This window comes from Mandrillus leucophaeus, unplaced genomic scaffold, assembly GCF_000951045.1.
Source record: "Mandrillus leucophaeus isolate KB7577 unplaced genomic scaffold, Mleu.le_1.0 Scaffold129, whole genome shotgun sequence".
NCBI classification, from domain to species: domain Eukaryota; kingdom Metazoa; phylum Chordata; class Mammalia; order Primates; family Cercopithecidae; genus Mandrillus; species Mandrillus leucophaeus.
Window position 1 is genome coordinate 80,996 of NW_012101243.1, and position 24,612 is coordinate 105,607.

Below are 24,612 nucleotides of genomic sequence, written 5' to 3' on the forward strand. Positions count from 1 at the left end.
GAGACCAGCCTGACCAACATGGTGAAACCCCGTCTCTACTAAAAATACAAAAATTAGCCAGACGTGGTAGCACGCGCCTGTATTCCCAGGTACTGGGGAGGCTGAGGCAGGAGAATCACTTGAACCCAGGAGGCAAGGTTGCAGTGAGCCAAGATGTACCACTGCACTCCATCTAGCCTGGGTGACACAGCGAGACTCCATCTCAAAAAAACAAACAAACAAACAAAAGGATTTAAAGAGATGGATAATAATTTTTTTTTTAAATGTAACACCTATATAGTGCTTACTGTGAACCAGGTACTGTTCTTAAATGTCTTTTTTGTTTTTTGTTTTTTGTTATTTTGAGACGGAGTTTCGCTCTTGTTGCCCAGGCTGGAGTGTGCAATGGCATGATCTCAGCTCACTGTACCCTCCGTCTCCCGGGTTCAAGTGATTCTCCTGCCTCAGCCTCTTGCGTAGCCAGGATTACAGATGCATGCCACCACGCCCAGCTAATTTTTGTATTTTTAGTAGAGACGGGGTTTCACCATGTTGGTCAGGCTAGTCTCTAACTCCTGACTTCATGATCTGCCCATCTCAGCCTCCCAAAGTGCTGGGATTACAGGCGTGAGCCCCTGCGCCCAACCAAATGTTTTAGATATACTTAACCTTTTCATCCTCAGGACAATCCATTGGTACTATTACTATCCTACAGAGAAATTATTTACTTAAAATTACATTGCTAGTAAGGGGGTTGCAGACTCAGAATATTCATTAAAGCTTTGTTTTAATGCTTTAAAGCATTCATTAAAGTGGGCGGATCACTTGAGGTCAGGAGTTCAAGACCAGCCTGGCCACCTGGCCAACATGGTGAAGCCCATCTCTACTAAAAATACAGAAACGTAGCCAGGTGTGCTGGTGCACACCTGTGGTCCCAGCTACTCGGGAGCTGAGGTTGGAGAGCCACTTGAACCTGGGAGGTGAAAGTTGCAGTGAGCCTGGATTGCGCCACTTCACTCCAGCCTGGGTGACAGAACAAGAGAACAAGACCCGGTCTCAAAAAAAAAAGAAAAGAAAACAAACAAATGATGTCTTTTGTATTGTTTTTTCGTAATTTTCTGTGATAAGCATATTTTTATTAAAACTGTTAAAATATTCTAGCACCAGCAAACTGCAGTCTAAATATCCATTTCTTCCTATGTTTACATTTTTGAGAAATGAGGTATTTCTTAGCTGAAACACATTAACAGTGCTATTGCCAGATGCTGTGGAAATTCCTTCTCACAGCCTGGCTTATTTAAAATTTGTCCTGGCTGGGTGCAGTGTTTCACACTGCTAATCCCAGCACTTTGGGAGGGTGAGGCAGGAGGATTGCTTGAGCTCAGGAGTTCAAGACTACCCTGGGCAACATAGTGAGACCTTGTCTCTATAAAAAATTTAAAAATTAGCCTGGTGTGGTGGTGCACACCTGTAGTCCCAGCTACTTGGTGGCTGAGGCCAGAAGACACTTGAGCCTGGGAGGTCAAGGCTGCAGTGAGCTATGATGGCGCCACTGCACTCCAGCCTGGGTGACAGAGCAAGACCCTGTCAGTCAATCAACCAAACTGTCCTAATTCTTACTATGTGGGTACAATTCTTTTTTTTTTTTTTGAGACGGAGTCTTGCTCTGTTGCCCAGGCTGGAGTGCAGTGGCACAATCTCAGCTTGCTGCAACCTCCACCTCCTGGGTTCAAGTGATTCTCCTGCCTTAGCCTTCCGAGTAGCTGGGACTACAGGCGCGTGCCACCATGCCTGACTAATTTGTATATTTTTAGTAGAGATGGGCTTTCACCATGTTGGTCAGCCTGGTCTCAAACTCCTAACCTCAGGTGATCTGCTGGCCTTGGCCTCCCAAAGTGCTGGGATTACAGGTGTGAGCCACCATGCCCGGCCTGATTTTCTAGTTCATAACCTGTGCATCACTGATAACCTATACAAAGGTTTCGGGACTTCTTTCTGGGACTATATGATCCTACTCCAGGCATAGCCATGTCTGTCTCCCTCAGCGCCTCTTCTCCATGCCTACCCCCAATTCAGTACTTCACCCCTGATCAGCAGTACGAGTTCAGCATAAAACCAAGGAAGAAGGCTTAACAGGAATCAGCAACATAATTTGAGTTGGAAATTTTTCTGAAAATAGACTACAGTATGTGGATTTACACAGATTGCTGCATTTATTAGACTGTGAGATGCATCATTTTGAAATGGGAAAAATTAGGAGAAAAATGTTTAAAACTCAAGAACATTCTGTAAACAACTCATTTCCTCCTACTTCCTGAAATGAAGATAGCAAAAACGGGAAGAAAGAGAAGAAAATTGTTTTTGTCTCTTGGAAGTCATGGGAGTGATTGTTAGTCCTTATCAACCATAAGTCCAGTGTAAATACGGAAATACAGACAGGAATAAAATATCAAACAGCCATGAGGTCTAGGTCTCAGGCTTTCAAAGAAGGAATGTTCAGTGTCTCTTCCAGTTCCCTGTTTCACAGCAGGCTTTATTATCACCCTGGAAAGGAGACAGTTTTTTTCTGATTTGTTTCTCATCTCTGTGTTTCTTTGAAACCATGAAAATGTATAACAATGAATTGTGGGGTTTTTCTCTTTTTTTTGAGATGGAGTCTCACTCTGTTGCCCAGACTGGAGTGCAGTGGCACAATCTCGGCTCACTGCAAGCTCCGCCTCCCGGGTTCACGCCGTTCTCCTGCTTCAGCCTCCAAAGTAGCTGGAACTACAGGCACCTGCCACCACGCCCAGCTAACTTTTTTGTATTTTTAGTAGAGATGGGGTTTCACCATGTTAGCCAGGATGGTCTCGATCTCCTGACCATGGTCTGCCCATCTTAGCCTCCCAAAGTGCTGGGATTACAGGTGTGAGCCACCGTGCCCAGCCAAGGGTTTTTCATTTGTTTTTAAAGAGATAACATATATAATAAAGTGCATTCATTTTAATTGGGTGGCTTGATAAATTTTTGCATATGCTTACGTTCTTAACACAGAGTTTTTATCTTTTCAGCTCTCTGGCCTGACAACCAATGTTGTGGACATTATTTTGGCTCATCACTTTGGGCCGGTAAGTACCTGTTCCAGCCAGAAGAGCTGCGTTTATTGGTTTGCATGCAAATTCTTATTTTACCTCAGGAAAGAAGGGTTACCTTAGAATTTACCTGACCCTAGTAAATAACAGTTCCAATGTAGTCTGAAAGGCATGTGGCCCTGCAAAGGTGAATCTTTAACTCATTGTCACATGACTGTTGACATGTGGAGCTATGAGAGAAGATAGCATCTCCTGCTACCTGTTCCTGTAAGTAGCATGCCATCTGTTAATGTTTGACATCACGTGCCTCCCCAGACATCTTTAGAGCCATTAGGAGGTCTGGGAAAGGCTTCACAGAAATAGACATTTCAGGGGGGAAAACTGTGAAATAATAGCGCTGAAAGAAGCTTAGAGATTATCTTGTTCAAGCCCCGTGTTTTTCAACTGGTGAGGAAACCGAAATCTTCACAGAAAGTGGCAGTTATCGTGTACATAATTGCTGGGTAGGGGAGGGAGCTTAACTGGTAGGTGAGGGGGACCCTTCAAAGGGAAAAGTGAGTTGAGTGACTGACAAAGGAGTGATGGAGTAAATGAGCAGTGAGGTCAGAGAGCTGTGAGGTGTCTGGAATGAGGAGACGAGCGTGGGTGCTCAATTGTAATCTGCTTAATTTAAAATACTATCTGAAGGAAAATGGCAGATGGGAAGAAAACTGCTAGTTTTTTTCCTTTCTGAGTACTGATTATTTACAAGTACTTTAGATGTGCAAACCAAGTTGCTTTTTACATGGTTCTATTAGTCTGATTTTAAGATAGGGAAACCAAAGACCAGAGAGGCCACATAACTTGCCACCACTGTCCAGATGGTAAGTGTGGAGCTGACATTTGAATCCAGGTCAGGCTAAGTCCGAAGTCCATAGTCTTTTATTTCATCATATTTTTATCAAAGTTACAAATTCACATGTATTTTAGAGTAGAGAAGTTCTACAGGGCTTATTACAAAGAATCTGTCACCTATCCCATATTCTGCTTTGTAGTGGCAACCACTTTAATTCTTCCAGCTGACTCCTTTGGGCTTTGCCTCCATCTTGCCCTCTCTTTAATTGAGGTAATTCTTATACATAGTGTAATGCACACATCCTAAGTGCATCTCAGTGACCATTTACTGATGTATAGTTTCTTGTAACTACCACCCAGAACACAAATAAAACATTTTCATCACCCCACAAAGGTTTACTCATTATCCTTTCCCACTCAATAATTCCCCACCCCAAACAACGTTTTCACTATTCTGTTACCTCCATAGATTAATTTTGACTGTTCTTAAACTTCATATAAATGGAATAACAGAGTGTTTACTTCTCTGAGTCTAGCTTCTTTTGCTCAACATACTATCTTGAGATTCATCCATGTCATTCCATGTGTCAGTAGTTCATTCTTTTTTATTACTGTGTAGCAGCAGTTCATTGTATTAATATACTACAAATTAGGGGTCGGGCACAGTGGCTCCACATCTGTAATCCAGCACTTTGGGAGGCCGAGGTGGGCAGATCACTTGAGGTCAGGTGTCTGAGACCAGCCTGGCCAACATGGTGAAACTCTGTCTCTACTAAAAATACAAAAATTAGCAGGGCGTGGTGGCGTATGCCTATAGTGCCAGCTACCTGGGAGGCTGAGGCAGGTGCCCCATAGTGGGACCCTGTCTTTATAAAAGTTCAAAAATTGGCTGGGTGCCATGGCTCACACTTCTAATCCCAGCATTTTGGGAGGCCAAGGCAGGTGGATCACCTGAGGTCAGGAGTTTGAGTTCAGCTTGACCAACATGGAGAAACCCTGCCTCTACTAAAAATACAAAATTAGGCTGGGCACGGTGGCTCACACCTGTAATCCCAGCACTTTGGGAGGCCCAGGCAGGTGGATCACAAGGTCAGGAGTTCAAGACCAGCTTGGCCAACATGGTGAAACCCTATCTCTACTAAAAATACAAAAAAATTAGCCAGGTGTGGTGGCACATGCCTGTAGTACCAGCTACTCGGAAGGCTGAGGCAGGAATTGCTTGAACCCAGGAGGCAGAGGTTGCAGTGAGCCGAGATTGCACCACTATACCCCAGCTCTGGGCGACAGAGCAAGACTCCATCTCAGGAAAAACAAACAAACAAACAAAAAATTAGCCCGGTGTGGTGGTACATGCCTGTAATCCCAGCTACTCAGGAGGTTGAGGCAGGAGAATTGCTTGAACCCAGGAGGCGAAGGTTGCATTGAGCCAAGATCGTGCCATTGCACTCCAGCCTGGGCAACAAGAGCAAAACTCTGTCTCAAAAAAAAATTTTTTTCAAAAATCAGCCGGGCTTAGTAGCACATGCCTGTGGTCCCAGCTACTTGGGAGGCTGTGATGGGAGGATCACTTGAGGCCAGAGTTCGAGACCGGCCTGGGCAACATAGCAAAAAGAAATGCTACTTCATATAGGCCTCTGAGGGGAAAGCTAAGGCCAGTATTTAATAATTTCCAGGCCAGGCGTGGTGGCTCAAGCCTGTAATCCCAGCACTTTGGGAGGCCGAGACGGGCGGATCACGAGGTCAGGAGATCGAGACCATTCTGGCTAACACGGTGAAACCCTGTCTCTACTAAAAAATACAAAAAACTAGCTGGGCGAGGTGGCGGGCGCCTGTAGTCCCAGCTACATGGGATGGCGTGAACCCGGGAGGTGGAGCTTGCAGTGAGCTGAGATCCGGCCACTGCACTCCAGCCTGGGTGACAGAGCGAGACTCCGTCTCAAAAAAAATAAAAAATAATAATTTAAAAAGCAAGAACATCCTCACTATATATAGAGAGTTTTATATATATATAGAGAGAGAGAGAGAGAAATATATATATAATATGTATTTTTTAAATTTAAAACATATATATAAATTAAACATATATATGTTTAATTTAAAACATATGAGGTCACAGTGGATTTTCATAAGTCTTATTTTCGTAAGACTGAAGAGTTCATTAAAATTTAAGCATCCAGGCTGGTGTGAAGGTAGGGAATTATCTGAATTGATTGTTCACAGTTAGTTACAGATTGAATTCCCTGTTCTACTCTTTCCCCTTTCTCACTACTGCTCTTGACCAGTCAAAAAGATAATAAAAATTAAAAATAAATTTTATTTTATTTTATTTTATTTATTTATTTTGAGACGGAGTCATGCTCTGTCGCCCGGGCTGGAATGCAGTGGCCGGATCTCAGCTCACTGCAAGCTCCGCCTCCCAGGTTTACGCCGTTCTCCTGCCTCAGCCTCCCATGTAGCTGGGACTACAGGCGCCCGCCACCTCGCCCAGCTAGTTTTTTGTATTTTTTAGTAGAGACAGGGTTTCACCGTGTTAGCCAGAATGGTCTCGATCTCCTGACCTCGTGATCCGCCCGTCTCGGCCTCCCAAAGTGCTGGGATTACAGGCTTGAGCCACCGCGCCCGGCCTAAAAATAAATTTTAAAACATGTAAGCAAGTTAATGCTTGTATTACTTTGAAATGGAAACAAACATGGTTTTTAAACATGAATAATGTTCAATGCACCAATAAGAGAAATAAATTAAAAATACGTTTGTACTAGCAAGGATGTGGGAAGACAGGTAGTGTAAATAAATGAGATAGCTCTATATATCCGGATAAGGAATGATCTTTACCATACTTTACAAGGGAAAGCAAGTGTAGAACAATGTCTAGAGGACTATAATTTGTGTTTTTAAAAACATGGGAGTCTGTTTATTTGTTTGTTTGTTGAGACAGGGTTTTGCTCTGTTGTCCGAGCTGAAGTGCAGTGGTGCCATCTTAGTTTGCTACAGCCTCGACCTCCTAGGCTCAAGCCATCCTTCTCCTTCAGCCTCCTGAGTAGCTAGTATTACAGGCATGTACCACCACACTAAGCTAGTTTTAAAATTTTTTGTAGAGATGGGGGTCTCGCTACGTTAACCCACGCTGGTCTCAAACTCCTGGCCTCAAGAGATCCTCCTGCCTCAGCCTCCTAAAGTGCTGGGATTACAGGCATGAGCCACCACACCTGGCCTATCATTTGGTATTAACTTTTCTTATAATATCTTTAGAATGAGACTGGGGCTCTCACAAAGTTTTCTAGTAGTGATTCACGTACCCTTCAGTTTCAGGTAGACTCTTGTCAGTTTCCAACTGTATTCTGGGTTCATTTCATCCACATGGTTGTGAAAATGTGAAGAAAGTTTTTCCATATCTCTATTTCTCTAACAAGGCTTGGTCACCGGTGAACTTTACACATTGCCCTGGATTAACAGATTTCTTAGTTATCCCTGATATTATTTCTTTCCTCCAATGCAAGGATTTTCCTTTCTGCTTAAAACTGCTTAATGATGTATGTGTGTATGCACACACGTATTTACATGTATGCTTATGTACTCAAGAATCTGGCAACTAGCTCTGATGACATCTGAGAAGGCCAGCAACAGAGTGACCATTAAACAGTGGGTGGTGGAGAGGGAGACTTTTCACTGTATAGACCATTTTGTTTCTCTCGTATTTTATACCTTCAAAAGTATTGGTAATAAGATTAAAATAAATGAGCCAGGCACAGTTGAGTGTGCCTGTTGTCTCAGCTCCCCAGGAGGCTGAAGCAGGAGGATCGCTTGAGCCCAGGAGTTCCAAGCTGCAGTACCTTATGATAGTGCCTGTGAATCGCCACTGCACTCCAGCCTGAGCAGCATAGTGAGTCCCCATCTCTGAAATAAAATTTAAAAGATTAAAATAAATAATGAATTACTAAATCAATAAAGTGTCATAAACGCAATGGAATATATAATTATACAGTGTATAATATTAAATGGTGGTACATATAGATAGGTAATACGCTGATTATATCATTGAAGATATAGATAAGTTAATTGCACAGATTTATGGTTATTAGAAGAAATGTAGCCAGGTGCAGCAGATCACTTGAGGTCAAGAGTTCAAGACCAGTGTGGCCAACATGGTGAGACCCTGTCTCTACTAAAAATACAAAAAAATTAGCTGAGCATGGTGGTGCATGACCCTCATCCCAGCTACTCAGGAGGCTGAGGCAGGAGAATCGCTTGAACCCGGGAAGTGGAGGTTGCAGTGAGCTGAGACTGCACCATTGCTCAGCCTGGGTAACTGAGCAAGACTCTGTCTCATAAAAAATGAAAAGAAATGTTACGCTCCATTTGTTTTACACTTTGTGGTTTATATGTTTCTATAACTTTTCTTACTTAATCTTTAAAACAGCCTTGTCAGATAGCTGGTTATTGTCTTCATTTTATAGTATCTCCGTTTTTGTGAAGAATGGCAGAACATTAAAAAAACACACAAAGAAATCAGGGTTCAGAGTGATGAGGTGACCTAAGTTCCACAACTAGTACTTGAATCCTTTGCTGCCCTCATCTGACACAGAATATGGCACTGAACCAGTCTGATGCAGATCATCAGCCATTCAGCCTACGAGCACATCAGTAGTCCCCAGGCTCTGCCCCAGTTCCCATCATGAGCTGCACGATTTGACTCGTGGTAATGAAAATGCAAACCAAACAAGATGGACTTATTCTGGAGCTCAAAAGCTTGCCCATGTCTTCTTTAAATTGTTCTAGGAAGAGTTACAGGCCAACCTGGACCTGATCCAAACCTACAGAATGCATATTGCCCAAGACATCAACCAAGACAACCTGCAGCTCTTCTTGAATTCCTACAATGGGTATTGTTTTTTCCCATTTCTTCACTTAAATGTAAACAGCTCTAAAAAGAGGAGGGCGGGAGAAGGAGAGAGGACTGTATCTAATATTGGGACGAGCTTCTCTGAGGTGAAAATGTGAGCCCCTTCTGGCTTTCTAGAAACATGGACAAAGATTGAGGAAATGGATCAGCTGTAACTTAACCAAAGTTATACAGCCAGTAAGGAGTGAAGCCAGATTTTGAACCTTGTCTCTCTAGCTCTTTCCTCTATATAACAGAGCCTCCCTATTTTTAGTTGAAATCAGAAAGATTAAGCCCTGTGCTAAACTTAGTTACAAGGAAAACACCCCTCCCTCCTCCTCAAAGTGTAAGTCATTCTCTTAAGGAATTTATTCCTGTAAATTAAACACTTAGAGCCGGGCGCGGTGGCTCACGCCTATAATCCCAGCACTTTGGGAGGCCGAGGCAGGCGGATCTCAAGGCCAGGAGTTCAAGACCAGCCTGGCCAACATAGTGAAACCCCATCTCTACAAAAATACAAAAATTAGCCAGGCATAGTGGTGGGCGCCTGTAGTCTCACCTACTTGGGAGGCTGAGGCAGGAGAGTCACTTGAACCCGGGAGGCGGAGATTGCAGTGAGCTGAGATCGCGCCACTGCACTCCAGCCTGGGTGACAGACTGAGACTCTGTCTCAAAAAAATTAATTAATTAAACACTTAGGACTTGAGAGTTTCAGTGGCGTTACTGTTGAGTGTTGAGGCTGTCTCCTTGTAGCATCCCAAAGAGTTCTTCAGGGTTAAGCCAGGAGCCTCCTTCCTGCTCCGTACCAGATGCCACTGAAGTGGCGACTCAAGAACCAAGTCACAGGCCTCTTCCCTTCTCAGGTGTGAAGAAAAGATAGTTTCACCTTCCTTGATAAATTTTGGTGTTTGTGACCAGAAAACCTGAGTTGCTATGACTTTACCCAAAAAGGGCATTGCTTCTGCTTTGTTTTTCTAGACGCAGAGACCTGGAGATCGAAAGACCCATACTGGGCCAAAATGATAACAAATCAAAAACATTAAAGTAAGTTCCTCAGTTTCCTCAGCTGACTTGCCAAGTATCTTTGCCTTTCATAGACTAATTTGGTGTTCAGTGGAATTTATGTGTCTATTTGCTGAGTGACACCTCTTACTTTGCCTACCTAGGTGTTCTACTTTACTGGTGGTAGGGGACAATTCGCCTGCAGTTGAGGCTGTGGTAAGTATGTCCTCATGCTGTGAAGATGAATGAGATCAAAATGTAATAAGCTGTATAGGCCGGGTGCAGTGGCTCACACCTGTATCCCCAACACTTTGGGAGGCTGAGGCAGGAAGATCACTTGAGCCCAAGAGTTTGAGATTAGCCTGGGCAACACAGTGGGACCCTAACGCTACAATTTTTTAAAAAAAATTAGCTGGTGTGGCCGGGCGCAGTGGCTCACGCCTGTAATCCCAGCACTTTGGGAGGCCAAGGTGGGCGGATCATGAGGTCAGGAGATCGAGACCACCCTGGTTAACACGGTGAAACCCCATCTCTACTAAAAATACAAAAAATTAGCCGGGCATGGTGGCGGGCACCTATAGTCCCAGCTACTCGGGAGGCTAAGGCAGGAGAATGGTGTGAACCCAGGAGGCAGAGCTTGCAGTGAGCCAAGATCGTGCCACTGCACTCCAGCCTGGGCAACAGAGCGAGACTCCGTCTCAAAAAATAAAATAAAAAAAAAAATTAGCTGGCATGGTGACAGCCTGTAGTCCCAGCTACTCTGGAGGCTGAGGTAGGAGGTTTGCTTGAGCTCAGGAGGTCAAGGCTGCAGTGAGCCATGATTGCGCCACCGCACTCCAGCCTGGGTGACAGAGTGAGACCCTGTCTCAAAAAAAAAGTATGTAGCACACTGCTGACACACTAGAAACAGTCGGTAAATACTAGTTTTTGTTCTTTCTGATTGCACATATCAGGGTTTGCTCTTTGTCATACATTTTGGAAAATTAATTCATCATTAGATTTCATTAGATGGGGTCAGTTTTTTTCTTGATTGCTTTGTGTTGTGTAGTTCACTTTGTGGCAAGTGGTACAGCTAAACACCGTTTACTTATTGTCAGATTTCTGACAGCCTCAGCCTTTAATCTGGAATAGATTACCACCATAAATCCAGCAGGCTGGAAGGCCACCTCTGCCTCCTTCTGAAGGACATAGCACATGGATAAAAATGATACATGCTCATTGTAGAAAATATGAAAAAAATTTAAAAATAGAAGGATGAGGGGAAAATCATGATCCTATTACCTAAAGACAGAGTATTATTTTTTGCCTTACGTAGACCTGATTATATTAAATATACAAGATTTGGGGGCCTGACTTAACACTATTGATAGCATTTTTCCATTACAGAATCAGTATGTCTGTAGGTTTACCATTATTTAACTTTGTTCTCATGTTGATTAATTCCGATTTTGCACTATTAATGTTACTGTTGGCCAGGTGCGGTGGCTCACGCCTATAGTCCCAGCACTTTGGGAGGCCGAGGTGGGTGGATCACCTGAGGTCAGGAGTTCAAGACCAGCCTGGGCAACATGGTGAAACCCCGTCTCTACTAAAAATACAAAAAATTAGCTGGGTGTGGTGGCATGCCCCTGTATTCCCAGCTACTTGGGAGGCTGAGACAGGAGAATCGCTCAAACCTGGGAGTCAGAGGCTGCAGTGAGCCAAGATCGCACCACTGCACTCCAGCCTGGGTGAGACAGAGAGACACTCTGTCTCAAAAAAATAAATAAAAATAAAAATAATGATACTGTTGGACATCCTTAGAAAATCTTTGAATCTTTTATTATTTCCTTGGGATGGATTTCCAGAAGTGGGATTAATGTGTCCAAAATTATAAATCTTTACAAAGTCTTTCATACATTTTGCCAGGTTCCTTTCCAGAAAGAATATACCAGTATATTGCCACCAGCACTGTATAAGCATGCCTGTTTCACTGCACACTGTCTAGCATCGAATCTTTTTTTTATTAGTAGTTAATTCGATAGGTTAAAAATAGTATCTCACTGTTTTAATTTGCATTTATTTGATTACAAATGAAGTTGATAGTTTTTCATATGTCTTATTATGTGTTTCCTACAGCATATATAACTTAACTAAATATCTCTGTGAAATTACTTGATTTCTTTGCCCTAAATAGAGCAAAACATTATGGAGTAAAGCTTTTTGGAAAGGAAGTCTAACAAATAACCAGAGGTGTAGACATAGTTGAGAAGGTTTGTAGAGTGGGGAAATGTTTGTAGGGTGAGAACACGCAGATGTGAAAGGATACATTCGCATCTCCCTGAACTGTCCTGTAAAACACTCCGTGTCTGGTGTGAAATACATGGCATGACTTCCCATAGAGACCAATAACGCTCAGTTCCCCTTCCTCAAAAAACATTCCCCAGAGGTAAAAAGGTTATAGAGGTGACCCCAATTTATCAAGAAGGAACTTTATAAAGGTCACTGTTTGCTGGCTAAAAAGGTGGAGATACATGCTTCTAAACTATCAAAAACATTTTAAAATGAACATATATACTTAATACAGGAAAATATTTTTAGAAAATATCCTTAATCATAATTTCCTTACAATGCTAAATATTTCTGTTCATCTTGTATCTAGTTATTTGCCTTTTTAAAATTGTGTGGACTTAAAGCAACCTCTGCAGTTATTTTTCAAGACTGTATTAATTTGGCCATATAGATAAGGGCTCTTCCTCTTTCTGATTTCCACACCTTCAGTGTTTATGAGAATTCTGCAGCCCTGTCTATACCACAAGTAGATGCTCTTTCATACGCAGTCAAACCTAGTTCCTCTGCCAGAGCATTTTATCCCACAAGTGTGTAGGGATTAAGAGGAATATCCTATGCATTGAAGAGCAAAAAGAAACTCTACAAATTCTAGTCATTGTCAGTAACTATTCTTGCTTACTTATTCATTCAACATCATATTTTGAGCATCTCCTATTTACTCTGCTATGAAGAACATGAAAATGAGTAAGACTGAGTGCATTCAGGCAGCCGGGGAGAGAGTAGATGTCAAAAAACAGTGGTTGTGGCTCATGCCTGTAATCCCAGCACTTTGGGAGGCCGAGATGGGCAGATCACCTTAGGTCAAGAGTTCAAGACCAGCCTGGCCAACATGGCAAAACCCTGTCTCTACTAAAAATACAAAAACGAGCTAGGCGTGATGGCACACACCTGTAATCCCAGCTCCTTGGTGGGAGAATTGCTTGAACCCAGGAGGCGGAGGTTTCAGGGAGCTGAGATCGTGTCACTGCACCCCAGCCTGGGTGAGAGAACAAGACTCCATCTCAAAGAAAACAAAACGAAACAAAACAACAACAACAACAAAAACCCACAGTGATTGTGGTTGGTCTACTAGGTATCAAGACTTCTTATATAATGTAGAAATTGCAAAGTAGTGAACCAAGGAAAGCATGATTGATTATATTAAATCCAGATTTGAGAGTTCATTCTTCCAGAAAATATTTATAGTCTATCTACTATATTCTAAGCACTGTACCTAGCAGTTAGGGATCCAGTTTTTAAATTCTACGTTTTAGAGTTAATGCACATTCTGTAGTGAACGGGTACATTTGTTTGTCACTGTCTGCATTGTCCTTTGTATAGAGCAAATCAAAACTCCGATTTTGTGATCCTGACTTTTATATTTTCCCTGATTTTAGAAGAGTTTTGTATACCCCCCACCCGCAATCCCCAGAGTAAAAGTTCATCTGGATTACTGGGTCTTGCTTAGGTAATTTTAACCACTGCTTGCTGCTACTGCAGTCTATCATGTAGGCCACTGCTCTCCTAAAACAACTCAAATCCTGTCACTTCAGACACCTTCTGTGGCATCCTGCCTTCCACAGTCAGCTCCAGCCTGTGCCCCAGCCTCACCTTCAGTCTACCTCACCTCACACTTGCCTCGGTAGCTGTTCTGTTCCCACCCCTGGGGCTTTGCTTATGCTTTCGCCTTAATTCTGGAAGCCCTCAAGCACTCACCCTTTCCCTTTATCTACCTGTAGAAATCCCACTTCTTTCTGTGTTCACTCAGCTCAGTTGCGAAGCATTTGCAGTGGTTTCATTTTGCTTTGTATTACATATTTCACCCTGCTGGATCCAGATTCTAAGCACAGGTTTTACATGTATGTTCTTAGCAAACATATAAACGGAGAGATCCAGTTGATCAAAACAGCTGTAAAACAATGCAGAACCGAGAGATTGTCTCCCCAGAACATTTTCTTTGAGATCTCTGCCTTCATGAACACAAGGGTGCAGGATATCAGACATGTGAATGCACAGGGCCACGATTCTTAATTAAATGACTCCATGAGAGAAAAATGAGAAGAGTTCAACTTTGGACTGGATAGCCAAAGACCTTGAGATGGAAAAGAGTGAGGATATAAAGAATGGCAAACCCACTAAGGAAAGAGGTGAAAAGTGAGGCAAGGGAGGTGCCCAGGGCTTAGCCATTAGAACCAGTTGTGCTCAGAAGCCATTAAAGAGATTCCAGCAGGAGAGGACCCACGGTCCAGTCCATTTTTCAAAGAAGTAAGGTAACCTACTTTCATGTTATATAGCTAGTCAGTAGGAAGACTTAGATTCAGCTTATAGTTTTTTAAAGACACATACCTGATTCAGAAAATTAGATAAGTTAAATTTTTAGATCTGCTCAGAAATATCAAAGTATATCATATAAATATATCTCCCATTATGTATTTTGGTAATCTCTTTGGCTGGTTCAGCCTTCTGCAAACTGAGCTGTTGATCTTGCAAGATCATTCTCATGCCGAGCTATTTCATTTTTTTTCCTAGCAACTCATAAAATTATTTTCTCCTTTTTTTTAAATTTTAGGTCGAATGCAATTCCCGCCTGAACCCTGTAAATACAACTTTGCTAAAGGTAATGTGTCTTCTTCCCTCACTTCCAACCCTTATATATGCTTCAGATTAATCATTGGAATAATTGCCCAGAAAGAAGCAAAGCTTCCCTCTCTTTGGTTATCTCATTCTCTTCTTTTTTTTTTTTGAGACAGACTCTTGCTCTGTCACCCAGGCTGAAGTGCAGTGGCTCGATCTCGGCTCACTGCAACCTCCACCTCCCGGGTTCAAGCGATTCTCCTGCATCAGCCTCCTGAGTAGCTGGGAATACAGGCGCCCACCACCACCCCCAGCTAATTTTTCGTATTTTCAGTAGAGACGAGGTTTCACCATGTTACCCAGGATGGTCTCAGTCTCCTGACCTTGTGATCCATCCACCTTGGCCTCCCAAAGTGCTGGGATTACAGGTGTGAGCCACCACGCCCAGCCTTCATTCTCTTTTTGAAATTATGCTTTTGGCCAGGTGCAGTGGCTCATACCTGTAATCTCAGCACTTTGGGAGGCTGAGGCAGGTGGATCATGAGGTCAGGAGTTTGAGACCAGCCTAGCCAATATGGTGAAACCCCGTCTCTACTAAAAATACAAAAATTAACCGGGCATTGTGGCACACACCTGTAGTCCCAGCTACCTGGGAGGCTGAGGCAGGAGAATCGCTTGAACCCGGGAGGCAGAGGTTGCAGTGAGCCGAGATCACACCACTGCACTCTAGCCTGGGCGACAGAGCGAGACTCCATCTCAAAAATAAATAAACAAATAAAATAAAATAAAACTTTTTTCCTGAATATGTTCTCATTGTAAAACATTGCAAAAAAGAGGAAAGGATGTGGAATAAAATAAATTTAAATTATTCGTAATCCTACCACCCAAACTTCTGGTAAAATATTGCTGTCTTTTTCCTATGCATTTTTACATCATTAAAATTAAAGAGGGGCTGGGCACAGTGACTCATGCCTATAATCCCAACACTTTGGGATGCTGAGGTGGGCGGATCACTTGAGTCCAGGAGTTTGAGACCAGCCTGGGTGACAGAGTGATACCCTGTCAGAGAGTATTTACAACCCTGTATGTTTTCCTCAACTTTATGACATAGCCTTTCCCATGTAACTAAAAACTTTGGCTGGGCGCAGTGGCTCACACCTATAATCCCAGCGCTTTGGAAGGGAGAGGTGGGAGGCCAGGAGTTTGAGAGCAGTCTGGGCAACATAGTGAGACTCTGTCTCTACAAAAACAGTAAGAAAATTAGCTGGGCTTGGTGGTGCGCATCTGTGGCCCCAGCTACTCAGGAAGCTGAGGCACGAGGATTCCTTGAGCCCAGGAATTCGAGGATTTGTGCTCCTGACGCTGCGCTCCAGCCTAGGTGACAGAGTGAAACCCTGTTTCAAAAAAAAAAAAAAAGGCCGGGTGCGGTGGCTCAAGCCTGTAATCCCAGCACTTTGGGAGGCCAAGGGGGCGGATCACGAGGTCAGGAGATCGAGACCATCCTGGCTAACACGGTGAAACCCCGTCTCTACTAAAAAATACAAAAAAAACTAGCCAGGCGAGGTGGCAGGCACCTGTAGTCCCAGCTACTCCGGAGGCTGAGGCAGGAGAATGGCGTAAACCTGGGAGGCGGAGCTTGCAGTGAGCTGAGATCCGGCCACTGCACTCCAGCCTGGGCAACAAAGCGAGACTCCGTCTCAAAAAAAAAAAAAACAAAAAAAACTTTGTCAACATTATTTAATGTTGTGAGAATTAACATAATGGATGTAAATTCTTTATATGCAAAGTCCTGCTGCTGTATTGGTAAGGAAGCTTTCAGTAACAATTCTCATGATGAGAGTGTATGCATTTTCTTTCTCTTAGGGCAAATACAGACCAACTCTTATGCTAAATATCTAGAGATAGTATCAAGTGTCTCCCACTTTTGAGTATATAGGAGGCAAGAATTTCTACCTGTTATTGTTTCAACCTAGCTTTTCCTAGAGCCTCTACTAAAGTGTTTAGGTAGCTGACCTTCTAGTTTGTACTTGGACTACTGTAGATTTCAGTGCTGATCATATGTTGCTTACTGCTACATTTTCAGTCTGAAAGACCTCTGCCATCTTCCTTTTCTCTTTGAAGTGTGTTTGAAAGGGAAGTGCTGTTACCAGAAACAGCCTGTAGTTCCTAGAAATCTAATGTGAGGTTAATGCTCTGAGGTGACCACATTCAAAATGTTCTGCCCTCCAGGCAATTGATGGGCTGGTCTAAAAATTTGGGGGAGGGGCTGGGCATGGTGGCTCATGCCTGTAATCCCAACACTTTGGGAGGCTGAGGCCAGGAGTTCAAGACCAGCCTGCCCAACATGATGAAACCTCATCTCTACTAAAAATACAAAAATTAGTCAGGCATGATGCCGGGCGCCTGTAATCCCAGCTACTCTGGAGACTGAGGCAGGAGAATCACTTGAACCTGGGAGGCAGAGGTTGCAGTGAGCTGAGATTGTGCCATTGCACTCCAGCCTGGGCAACAAGAGCGAGACTTTATCTCAAAAAAAAAAAATTTTTTAAAGTTTGTAGTTTCAAACTAGTTTCTCACTTCAGGTTTGAATCAATATTCAAACGCAGAAAACTAAACCCTACAATAACCATAGACATAGTTATTTTTGGGCAAAAATGCCCATCTATAACACCATAGAATAGAGTGAATAACTCCTATGGCAGATCGAACTGATTCTCAAACCATTTGATAGGTACCCATCTTGGAAATAGTTTCTTCCAGTATTCTCTCTGCATATGGGAACTGTTCTATATTCCAATCAGGTTTCAGCTCCTAAACTTCATGAAAATACAGCCTGTGCTGGTTTGGTTTTTTGTATATTTGTTAGATTAAATGTTTGTTTATAATCTTATGCTTAGAATTTTCAGAGGCCTCTCCCTTGTTAATCTCAAACTTCTATGTCTTCTGTGGCATTCTCCTCAGTTGTAGTCCCTCCTCATAATAAGTTTTGATGCCAGTGAATTGAAACCATGGGGTTCATGTTCCTTTTTGAAAAAAGCCAGTCAGCCTGAATAGGATATCATCTGAGCCCAGAGTGCGTAACAGCTAGAAGAAAGAGCAGGCCTAGGGCCAGCATGCCCTAAAAATGCTTTACTGTGGATAGTAGATTCAAATCACCTGGGAGCTTATTAGAACTGTAAGTTCCTTTTTTTTTTTCTTTTTTTTTTTTTTTTTGGAGATGGACTCTCTGTTGCCCAGGTTGGAGTGCAGTGGCATGATTTTGGCTCACTGCAACCTCCGCCTCCTGAGTTCAAGCAATTCTTCTGTGTCAGCCTCTAGAGTAGCTGAGACTACAGGTGTGTGCCACCATGCCTGGCTAATTTTTTGTTTGCTTGTTTGTTTGTTTGTTTGAGACAGAGTCTCACTCTGTCACCCAGGCTAGAGTGCAATGGCGCCATCTCGGCTCACTGCAAGCTCCCCCTCCAGGGTTCATGCCATTCTCCTGCCTCAGCCTCCCGAGTAGCTGGGACCACAGGTGCCTGCCACCACACCCAGCTAATTTTTTGTATTTTTAGTAGAGACGGGGTTTCACCGTGTTAGCCAGGATGGTCTCGATCTCCTGACCTCGTGATCCACCTGCCTCGGCCTCCCAAAGTGCTGGAATTACAGGCGTGAGCCACCGCGCCCAGCCAATTTTTGTGTTTTTAGTAGAGATGGAGTTTTACCATGTTGGCCAGTCTGGTCTGGAACTCCTGACCTCAGGTGATCCCCCCGCCTCGGCCTCCCAAAGTGCTGGGATTACAGATGTGAGCCACCGCGCCTGGCCAGAAATGCATGATCGTGAACCATACCCCAAACCTATCAAATCAGAATCTCTGGGACAGGAATCCAAGAATCTGAGTTTTAACAAGTCCTTCACGTAATTCCAGCACACACTAACGAAGCCATATCCTAGAAATCCTTGCACGCGTGAGAATAACCAGCTGTAAATGTTTATGAAGTGAAAAGCAGCATTACCAAACCCAACTATTAGAGGAAAGTAACTGACTGAGCGAGCTGGCTGAATCAGTATCAGCTCTTGATGGCTGAGTGTCCTTACTCATGGAGGAAAGATAATGTAGAGTTGAAATGGGACTTGGAAAGCACGATGCACAGAGAAGTTAGGGTCACACTGTTCGAGGGCTCTGAAGGGAACATTCTTCAGGTGCTTTTCATGGTTGAGAATAGTGGTTAACTTCACTATCACCTCAACAGAAAATTCCCACCATGGCCCTGAAAGTCAGGGCTTCAGTCTTATTGAGGAATAAGTATGTAATAATGATATCAGATTTTCATCCAAGGTTATAAATGTTTGTATGTAGGTAAACTTGCAGTTAAACATTAAAACCTAGAATTCGATCTTGTTCTGTTTGAAAGGACTTGGGGTGTTCAGAGCAATTCTCTTAAGGGTAAGTCCCAGCTGACTTGCATATTTTTCCTTTTCTAGATGGCAGACTGTGGGGGACTGCCCCAGGTAGTTCAGGTAAGGAAATTTTTTTTTTTAAACACCCATTTAATTCTGCCTCTCTGTCTGTGCGAAGATTAATGCCCTCTTGTTTTATCCCCCCAGCCTGGGAAGCTCACCGAGGCCTTCAAGTACTTTTTGCAGGGAATGGGCTACAGTGAGTAGTATACAACTTTCTATCTAGCAACAATTTAGGATTATTGGGGTCCAGTTTCACATCTGGGAGCCCACAATTCCTGAGATATAACCTCTGTGGCAGCTAGCCTTAAGCAAAGTAGAAACTGAAATGGTTATGGAACACTGATTTGTCCATATTTATGAGAAGCTAACACTCAGCACTTACTTTTTTCAGGCACTATATATTCTTTTGTTTTCTGTTTTTTTTTTTTTTTTGAGACGGAGTGTCACTCTCGCCAGGCTGGAGTGCAGTGGTGTGATCTCGGCTCACTGCAGCCTCTGCCTCCTGGGTTCAAGCGATTCTCCTGCCTCAGCCTCCCAAGTAGCTAATTTTTGTATTTTTAGGAGAGACAGAGTTTCACCATGTTGGCCAGGATGGTCTTGATCTCTTGACCTCATGATCTGCCTGCCTCGGCTTCCCAAAGTGCTGGGATTACAGGCGTGAGCCACCACACCCAGCCTATATATTCTTAATCTAAGAGGTCATTCTGTTATTAGTGCCATTTTATAGAAGAAGAAACTGAGGCTCAGAGAGACTAAGCACATTGCCAAGGGTAAAAATTCAGCTGCAGGGCCATGATTCAAACCCTGGCAGTCTGACTCCAAAGCCCAATTTTGAACCCCTGCAGCTTAGACTGTCCTAAGCTGAATCTGAAATTATGATTTGCATTTAAACTCAGCTGGTTAATAACTCCTGACCAAGAGAAATGAAACGGAGACGTAGGAGAAAAGGGCAGTTTCCTTGGGAAAGTCTCCTCCCCTCCAGGAGATGAACTTGGAGAGTGTTTTAGAGCAAGTCCAAGGGTGTGTCCATACCATATGCCATTGTCTTGGTCTTTTGTGTTGTAAGACCCCTGAGCTTTCTCATGGTCCCAGAATTATCTACACTTGCTCCTTTCTTGGAGTTTTAAGAAAAACTCTTTCACCCAGGTACAGAGCTCCTTACCCAGTAGGGTGATTTTGGTATTAGTGTGGATAATGGTCATTGGAGAGCTGCCTGGTCAGCTGCTCTGGGCAGCTGGGCCCTGGGTGCAGCCCTGTACCTGCCAGGCAGACCATGTATGTCTTGTCTTAAGTGGCTGTGTCATCCTTGCCTGTGAGCCGCTACCAACCGAGCCCACACCCACAGCCTTGTGGCTCACTGGGAGGAGCAGGAGCCCCTCTCCTATCCCATTCTTATCCTTTTCCTATGAAATAGCTGATCTTCCAGCCCACTTCTGATCCAAAGCAAGATGACTGTTTATAGGCGAGGGGAAAACAATTGCCTTTGTCTAGTTGGGAAAAGTAACATTTGAGATGTTATTGAAGTATCTGTCAGCCTCACCTCCTCTCTGGGAGCTTAAAATAAAACTTTATCCCTGGCTTAGAGTATTCTGTCATGTCTACCAGGCAGCTAAGGTTGCCACTTGGCACTCTCGGATCACTAACTTGCCTTTTCCTGTGTCCATCCTGCTTCCAGTCCCGTATGTGCAGCTCAGTCACCTGAGCACCGAGTCAGGTACCTTCCTCTGTGCTGGCCCCGCCCTGCCTTCCAGTCTCTCCTGGCTGCACTGGCTGCCTGCAGCATGTCCGCGGTCTTCCTGTGCAGTGAGAGCCCGATAGAACGTGGCTCAGTACGCCCCAAGAGGTTTAGCCTACAGGTCCAGCCCTGGTCTCCCAGGAGGAAGAAAGGATCTGGTTGTAAGGGGCAGGCCTCCTCTTGTCATCCTAAATCCAGGGTCATAGCAGCAGCTGAAACTTGATAGGCAGGGCACATCTTCCACCGCCACCTACTAATCCTTGAATTAACCTCCAGACACAGGAATCCAAGGACAGCCTTGGCTCTAAATAGGAGGGTCAGAGCCTGTGCCCAGAGAACTCTGCAGATGATAGCACCTTCTGACCCCAGCATTGAAATACAGCATTGAAATACAGTGGCTGCTGCCCAGGAGGATAGGCAGGGAGGCTATATGCCAGGTAAGGCCCAGTCCCAGCCAAGCTGGAAGGACCTTAGAGTCAAGCAGTGGCAGAACAGGAGTCTGAGTTTAACACCTACCCCCAGAGCTCCTCCATCCCTGGCAACCTGTACCTCATCCCTGTGTCGAGGTCAGCTCCAAGCCAACCTGCCCTGCCCTTCACCTGCACCGTCCTACACATCTCCTCCCTGGTAGCAAGGTAGCCTGTGGACACGGATGGTAGTCTCGTTGTATCGGGTTTGCACTGTGTTTGTGAAACACCTTCATACTTGTGTGTTTGTCTTTCTTTTCTTTTGGTTTAGTCTTGCATGCACTGTAGGTTTTGGTTACCTGTTTGGGTTCCCAAAGCCTCCATTCTGTCACTGTCTGAATGGTGTGGGCATAGCTAAGAGGCCATACTCTGGACTTAGGTTTTCCCCTTGTTCTGTGGTGACTACAATCAGCTGAGATTCCAACCAGATCTAAAGGATTAAAGTGGCCTCACATATCACCACTCAGCTAGAGCAAATAATACCAAATGGGGATGGCTATATCTTGTCCTGGGTGTCATTGTAAATGAGTCGGAAAAGCTAAACATAAAGCCTTTGGTGAGACTCCTAGGTTAGCTGGGCTTAACTAGGGCTTCATCTTCTAGTCCCCTTGGTTCTCTGTTACAGTACCATCTGCCAGCATGACTCGGCTCGCCCGATCACGAACCCATTCAACCTCGAGTAGCCTCGGCTCTGGAGAAAGTCCCTTCAGCCGGTCTGTCACCAGCAATCAGTCAGATGGAACTCAAGAATCCTGTGAGTCCCCTGATGTCCTGGACAGACACCAGACCATGGAGGTGTCCTGCTAAGCAGATGCTCCTCCCCTGGACCATTGCAAGTCCATCCTTCTTCAAATGACCACTCCATAATATAACATTTCATCCATGTAAACTGGCCTCTACTATCTTTAACTCATGCATGGCCACTGAACCTCTCTCTAGTAGCTGGATTTATCATTCTCTCTGCCTGCCCACCCCCTTTTTTGTATAGCCCAAGAACCACTTCCATGCCATACTGTAACATTCCAACATCTTTAGCTGATCAGATCTCTCCATATCCTCTCTTGCCAGCTTTTTCCCGTGCTCCCCCAACTATGTATCGGATAAGATTCTTTGATCCCAACTCTGTGTGTGTGCAAGCACGTGTGTCTCTGTTTGTGTGTGCATAGTTCTGTGGTTTTAGACACGCTTTCTTGTAGTGCTTCTGCAAAAAAACAAAAAAGGGACTTATTTTGCATTCTCAATGGTGTTTTTAAGGGAATTAGGCAGAATAGATTTCTAGGTTGGGTAGGCCACTGCATTCTCTTTTGTTTGCAAATTGGTCAACAAAATTTGCAGAGTGATTTCAGGAGAGAGCAGCTCTGAGGAATGTGGAAAATCATAATTGTTATCTGGACCATTGATTGATTGTGAGCAATAGTAGAAGGGTGCCTATTACATAGAGAGACTCCTTCTGTCCAAATGAATTTCTGTATACTCTTCTATAAATAAAAGGGAGGAATATATTCTGCTGGAAGCCCATGAACCATCGGTGAGGTTCCGATACAACATAGAGTTTTTTCCAAGGAGTGAATGTGGCTTAATTCCTGGACTCTCTTAGCACAGGAAGGTGGAAACAAAATGCCAGGCCTCTGCTCTGAAGAGCAGAACTGCTGTCGCTGCAGTATCTGATACTGGACATCCACATATCCACAAGAAGTGCCTCTTAGGTCTATGACGGAGAGTGTCTCCATTCCTCAGTTACCAGAGAGGGGAGAGGTATGGCCTAAAAAGCATGTAGACGGTGGAGAAATGGGTGGGGAGAGAGGAACAACCATTAACATAGTATCATGTTTAATAAGTATGGCCTTGATTTCAGTAGATGTAATGGAAGCCAAATTAAATTGATACAGAACCCATTTCTCAGAACCTTTTTTTTTTTTTTTTTTTTTTTTTGGAGATAGAGTCTCGTTCTGTCACCCAGGCTGGAGTGCAATGGCGCAAACTTGGCTCACCCTCTGCCCCCTGGGTTCAAGCGATTCTCCTGCCTCAGCCTCCCGAGTGGCTAGGACTACAGGCACCTGCCACCACGCCCAGCTAAGTTACGTATTTTTAGTAGAGATGGAATATCACCATGTTGGCCAGGCTGGTCTGGAACTCCTGACCTCAGGTGATCTGCCCGCCTCAGCCTCCCAAAGTGCTGGGATTATAGGCATGAGTCATTTTGCCCAGCCATCAGAAATATTGTTAATCCTATGAACTCCCTTTTGTAGGAGGGAAAGGGCCACTCTGTAGGGGCAGCCCTGTCCAGGTAAAGTTGTTTTCAGCCTCCTGTCTACGGTTAAGTGAGGAAGTCACAGCAAGACAGAGAGTATTGCTGGAGGGTGAGAGAACTGTGGAGACCAACTGCCACATAGCAAGAGCCCAGCTCTTGGGAACGTTGAGATGTAAGCTCAGGGTTACACAGTTCCAAATCTTGGGAAGGGGCTTTTCAGACACACTGTTTGCTTTCTGCTGAGATAAGGAATGCATCACTCTGCCAGAGTATGACTTTTTACAGATTATTAAATAAAGCTGTATATGTCTCATTGTTACCTGATTGCTGGTGGTATTTCTTTCAAGCCATTCACTGGGGTTCAGGGTGGGACGAGTTGCTGTATGCTGGTTCTGTGTTGGCATTTTCACATGTGATTGCTTATCCACCAAGCGACACTGTCCATTTATAGGAGGAAATGAAACCTGATGATAAATCATTCGCCCAAGGTCATACAGCCAATAACTCCAGCCAGGATCAAATCCTAGGGAATTATGCAGAATTCTATCTGATGTGTCTATATTTCCCTGAAGCCAAAAATCGTGAGAAGCCTGACAGTATTGTTTGTGATGGAGAAGCTGAGGTCTTGAGAAGGTGGCCCACGTCACAGCTCTACCACCTGTGTGGGATTGCTGAGTCTCACTTCTCATTTAATAATCTGCAACCACTTGTCTGGGTTCCTCTAAGAGACCAGCCTGTGTTTCTCCAGAAATAGCTATATTTGTACCCATCAAGAATAATTTCAGACCGGGTGCGGCGGCTCACACCTGTAATCCCAGCACTCTGGGAGGCTGAGGTGGGTGCATCACCTGAGGACAGGAGTTAAAGACCAGCCAGGCCAACATGGTGAAGCCCTGTTTCTACTAAAAATACAAAAATTAGCCGGACATGGTGGTGCGTGCCTGTAATCCCAGCTACTTGGAAGGCTGAGACAGGAGAATCACTTGAACCCAGGAGCTGGAGGTTGCCGTGAGCTAAGATCACACCACTGCACTCTAGCCTGGGCTACAGAGCGAGACTGTGTCTC

At 44.1% G+C, this 24,612-nt stretch overlaps 1 protein-coding gene across 4 annotated transcripts in view; it reads left to right on the plus strand.

Annotated features, from left to right (window-relative positions):
• NDRG3 (NDRG family member 3) overlaps positions 1–23,870 on the plus strand; it is a 71,020-nt gene extending 47,150 nt beyond the window's left edge. For 3 of the 4 annotated variants that reach the window (XM_011972340.1, XM_011972338.1, XM_011972339.1), the window contains 8 exons: positions 3,030–3,086; positions 8,661–8,764; positions 9,742–9,807; positions 9,930–9,981; positions 14,645–14,692; positions 19,115–19,150; positions 19,238–19,289; positions 21,921–23,870. In XM_011972340.1, coding sequence (XP_011827730.1) covers positions 3,030–3,086; positions 8,661–8,764; positions 9,742–9,807; positions 9,930–9,981; positions 14,645–14,692; positions 19,115–19,150; positions 19,238–19,289; positions 21,921–22,102 — 597 coding nt within the window. In that variant the 3' untranslated portion in view covers positions 22,103–23,870. Of the gene's footprint in view, positions 1–3,029; positions 3,087–8,660; positions 8,765–9,741; positions 9,808–9,929; positions 9,982–14,644; positions 14,693–19,114; positions 19,151–19,237; positions 19,290–20,768; positions 20,808–21,920 lie in introns of all 4 variants that reach the window. The other variant, XM_011972337.1, reaches the window with a different exon arrangement.
• The last annotated feature ends 742 nt before the right edge of the window (positions 23,871–24,612 follow it).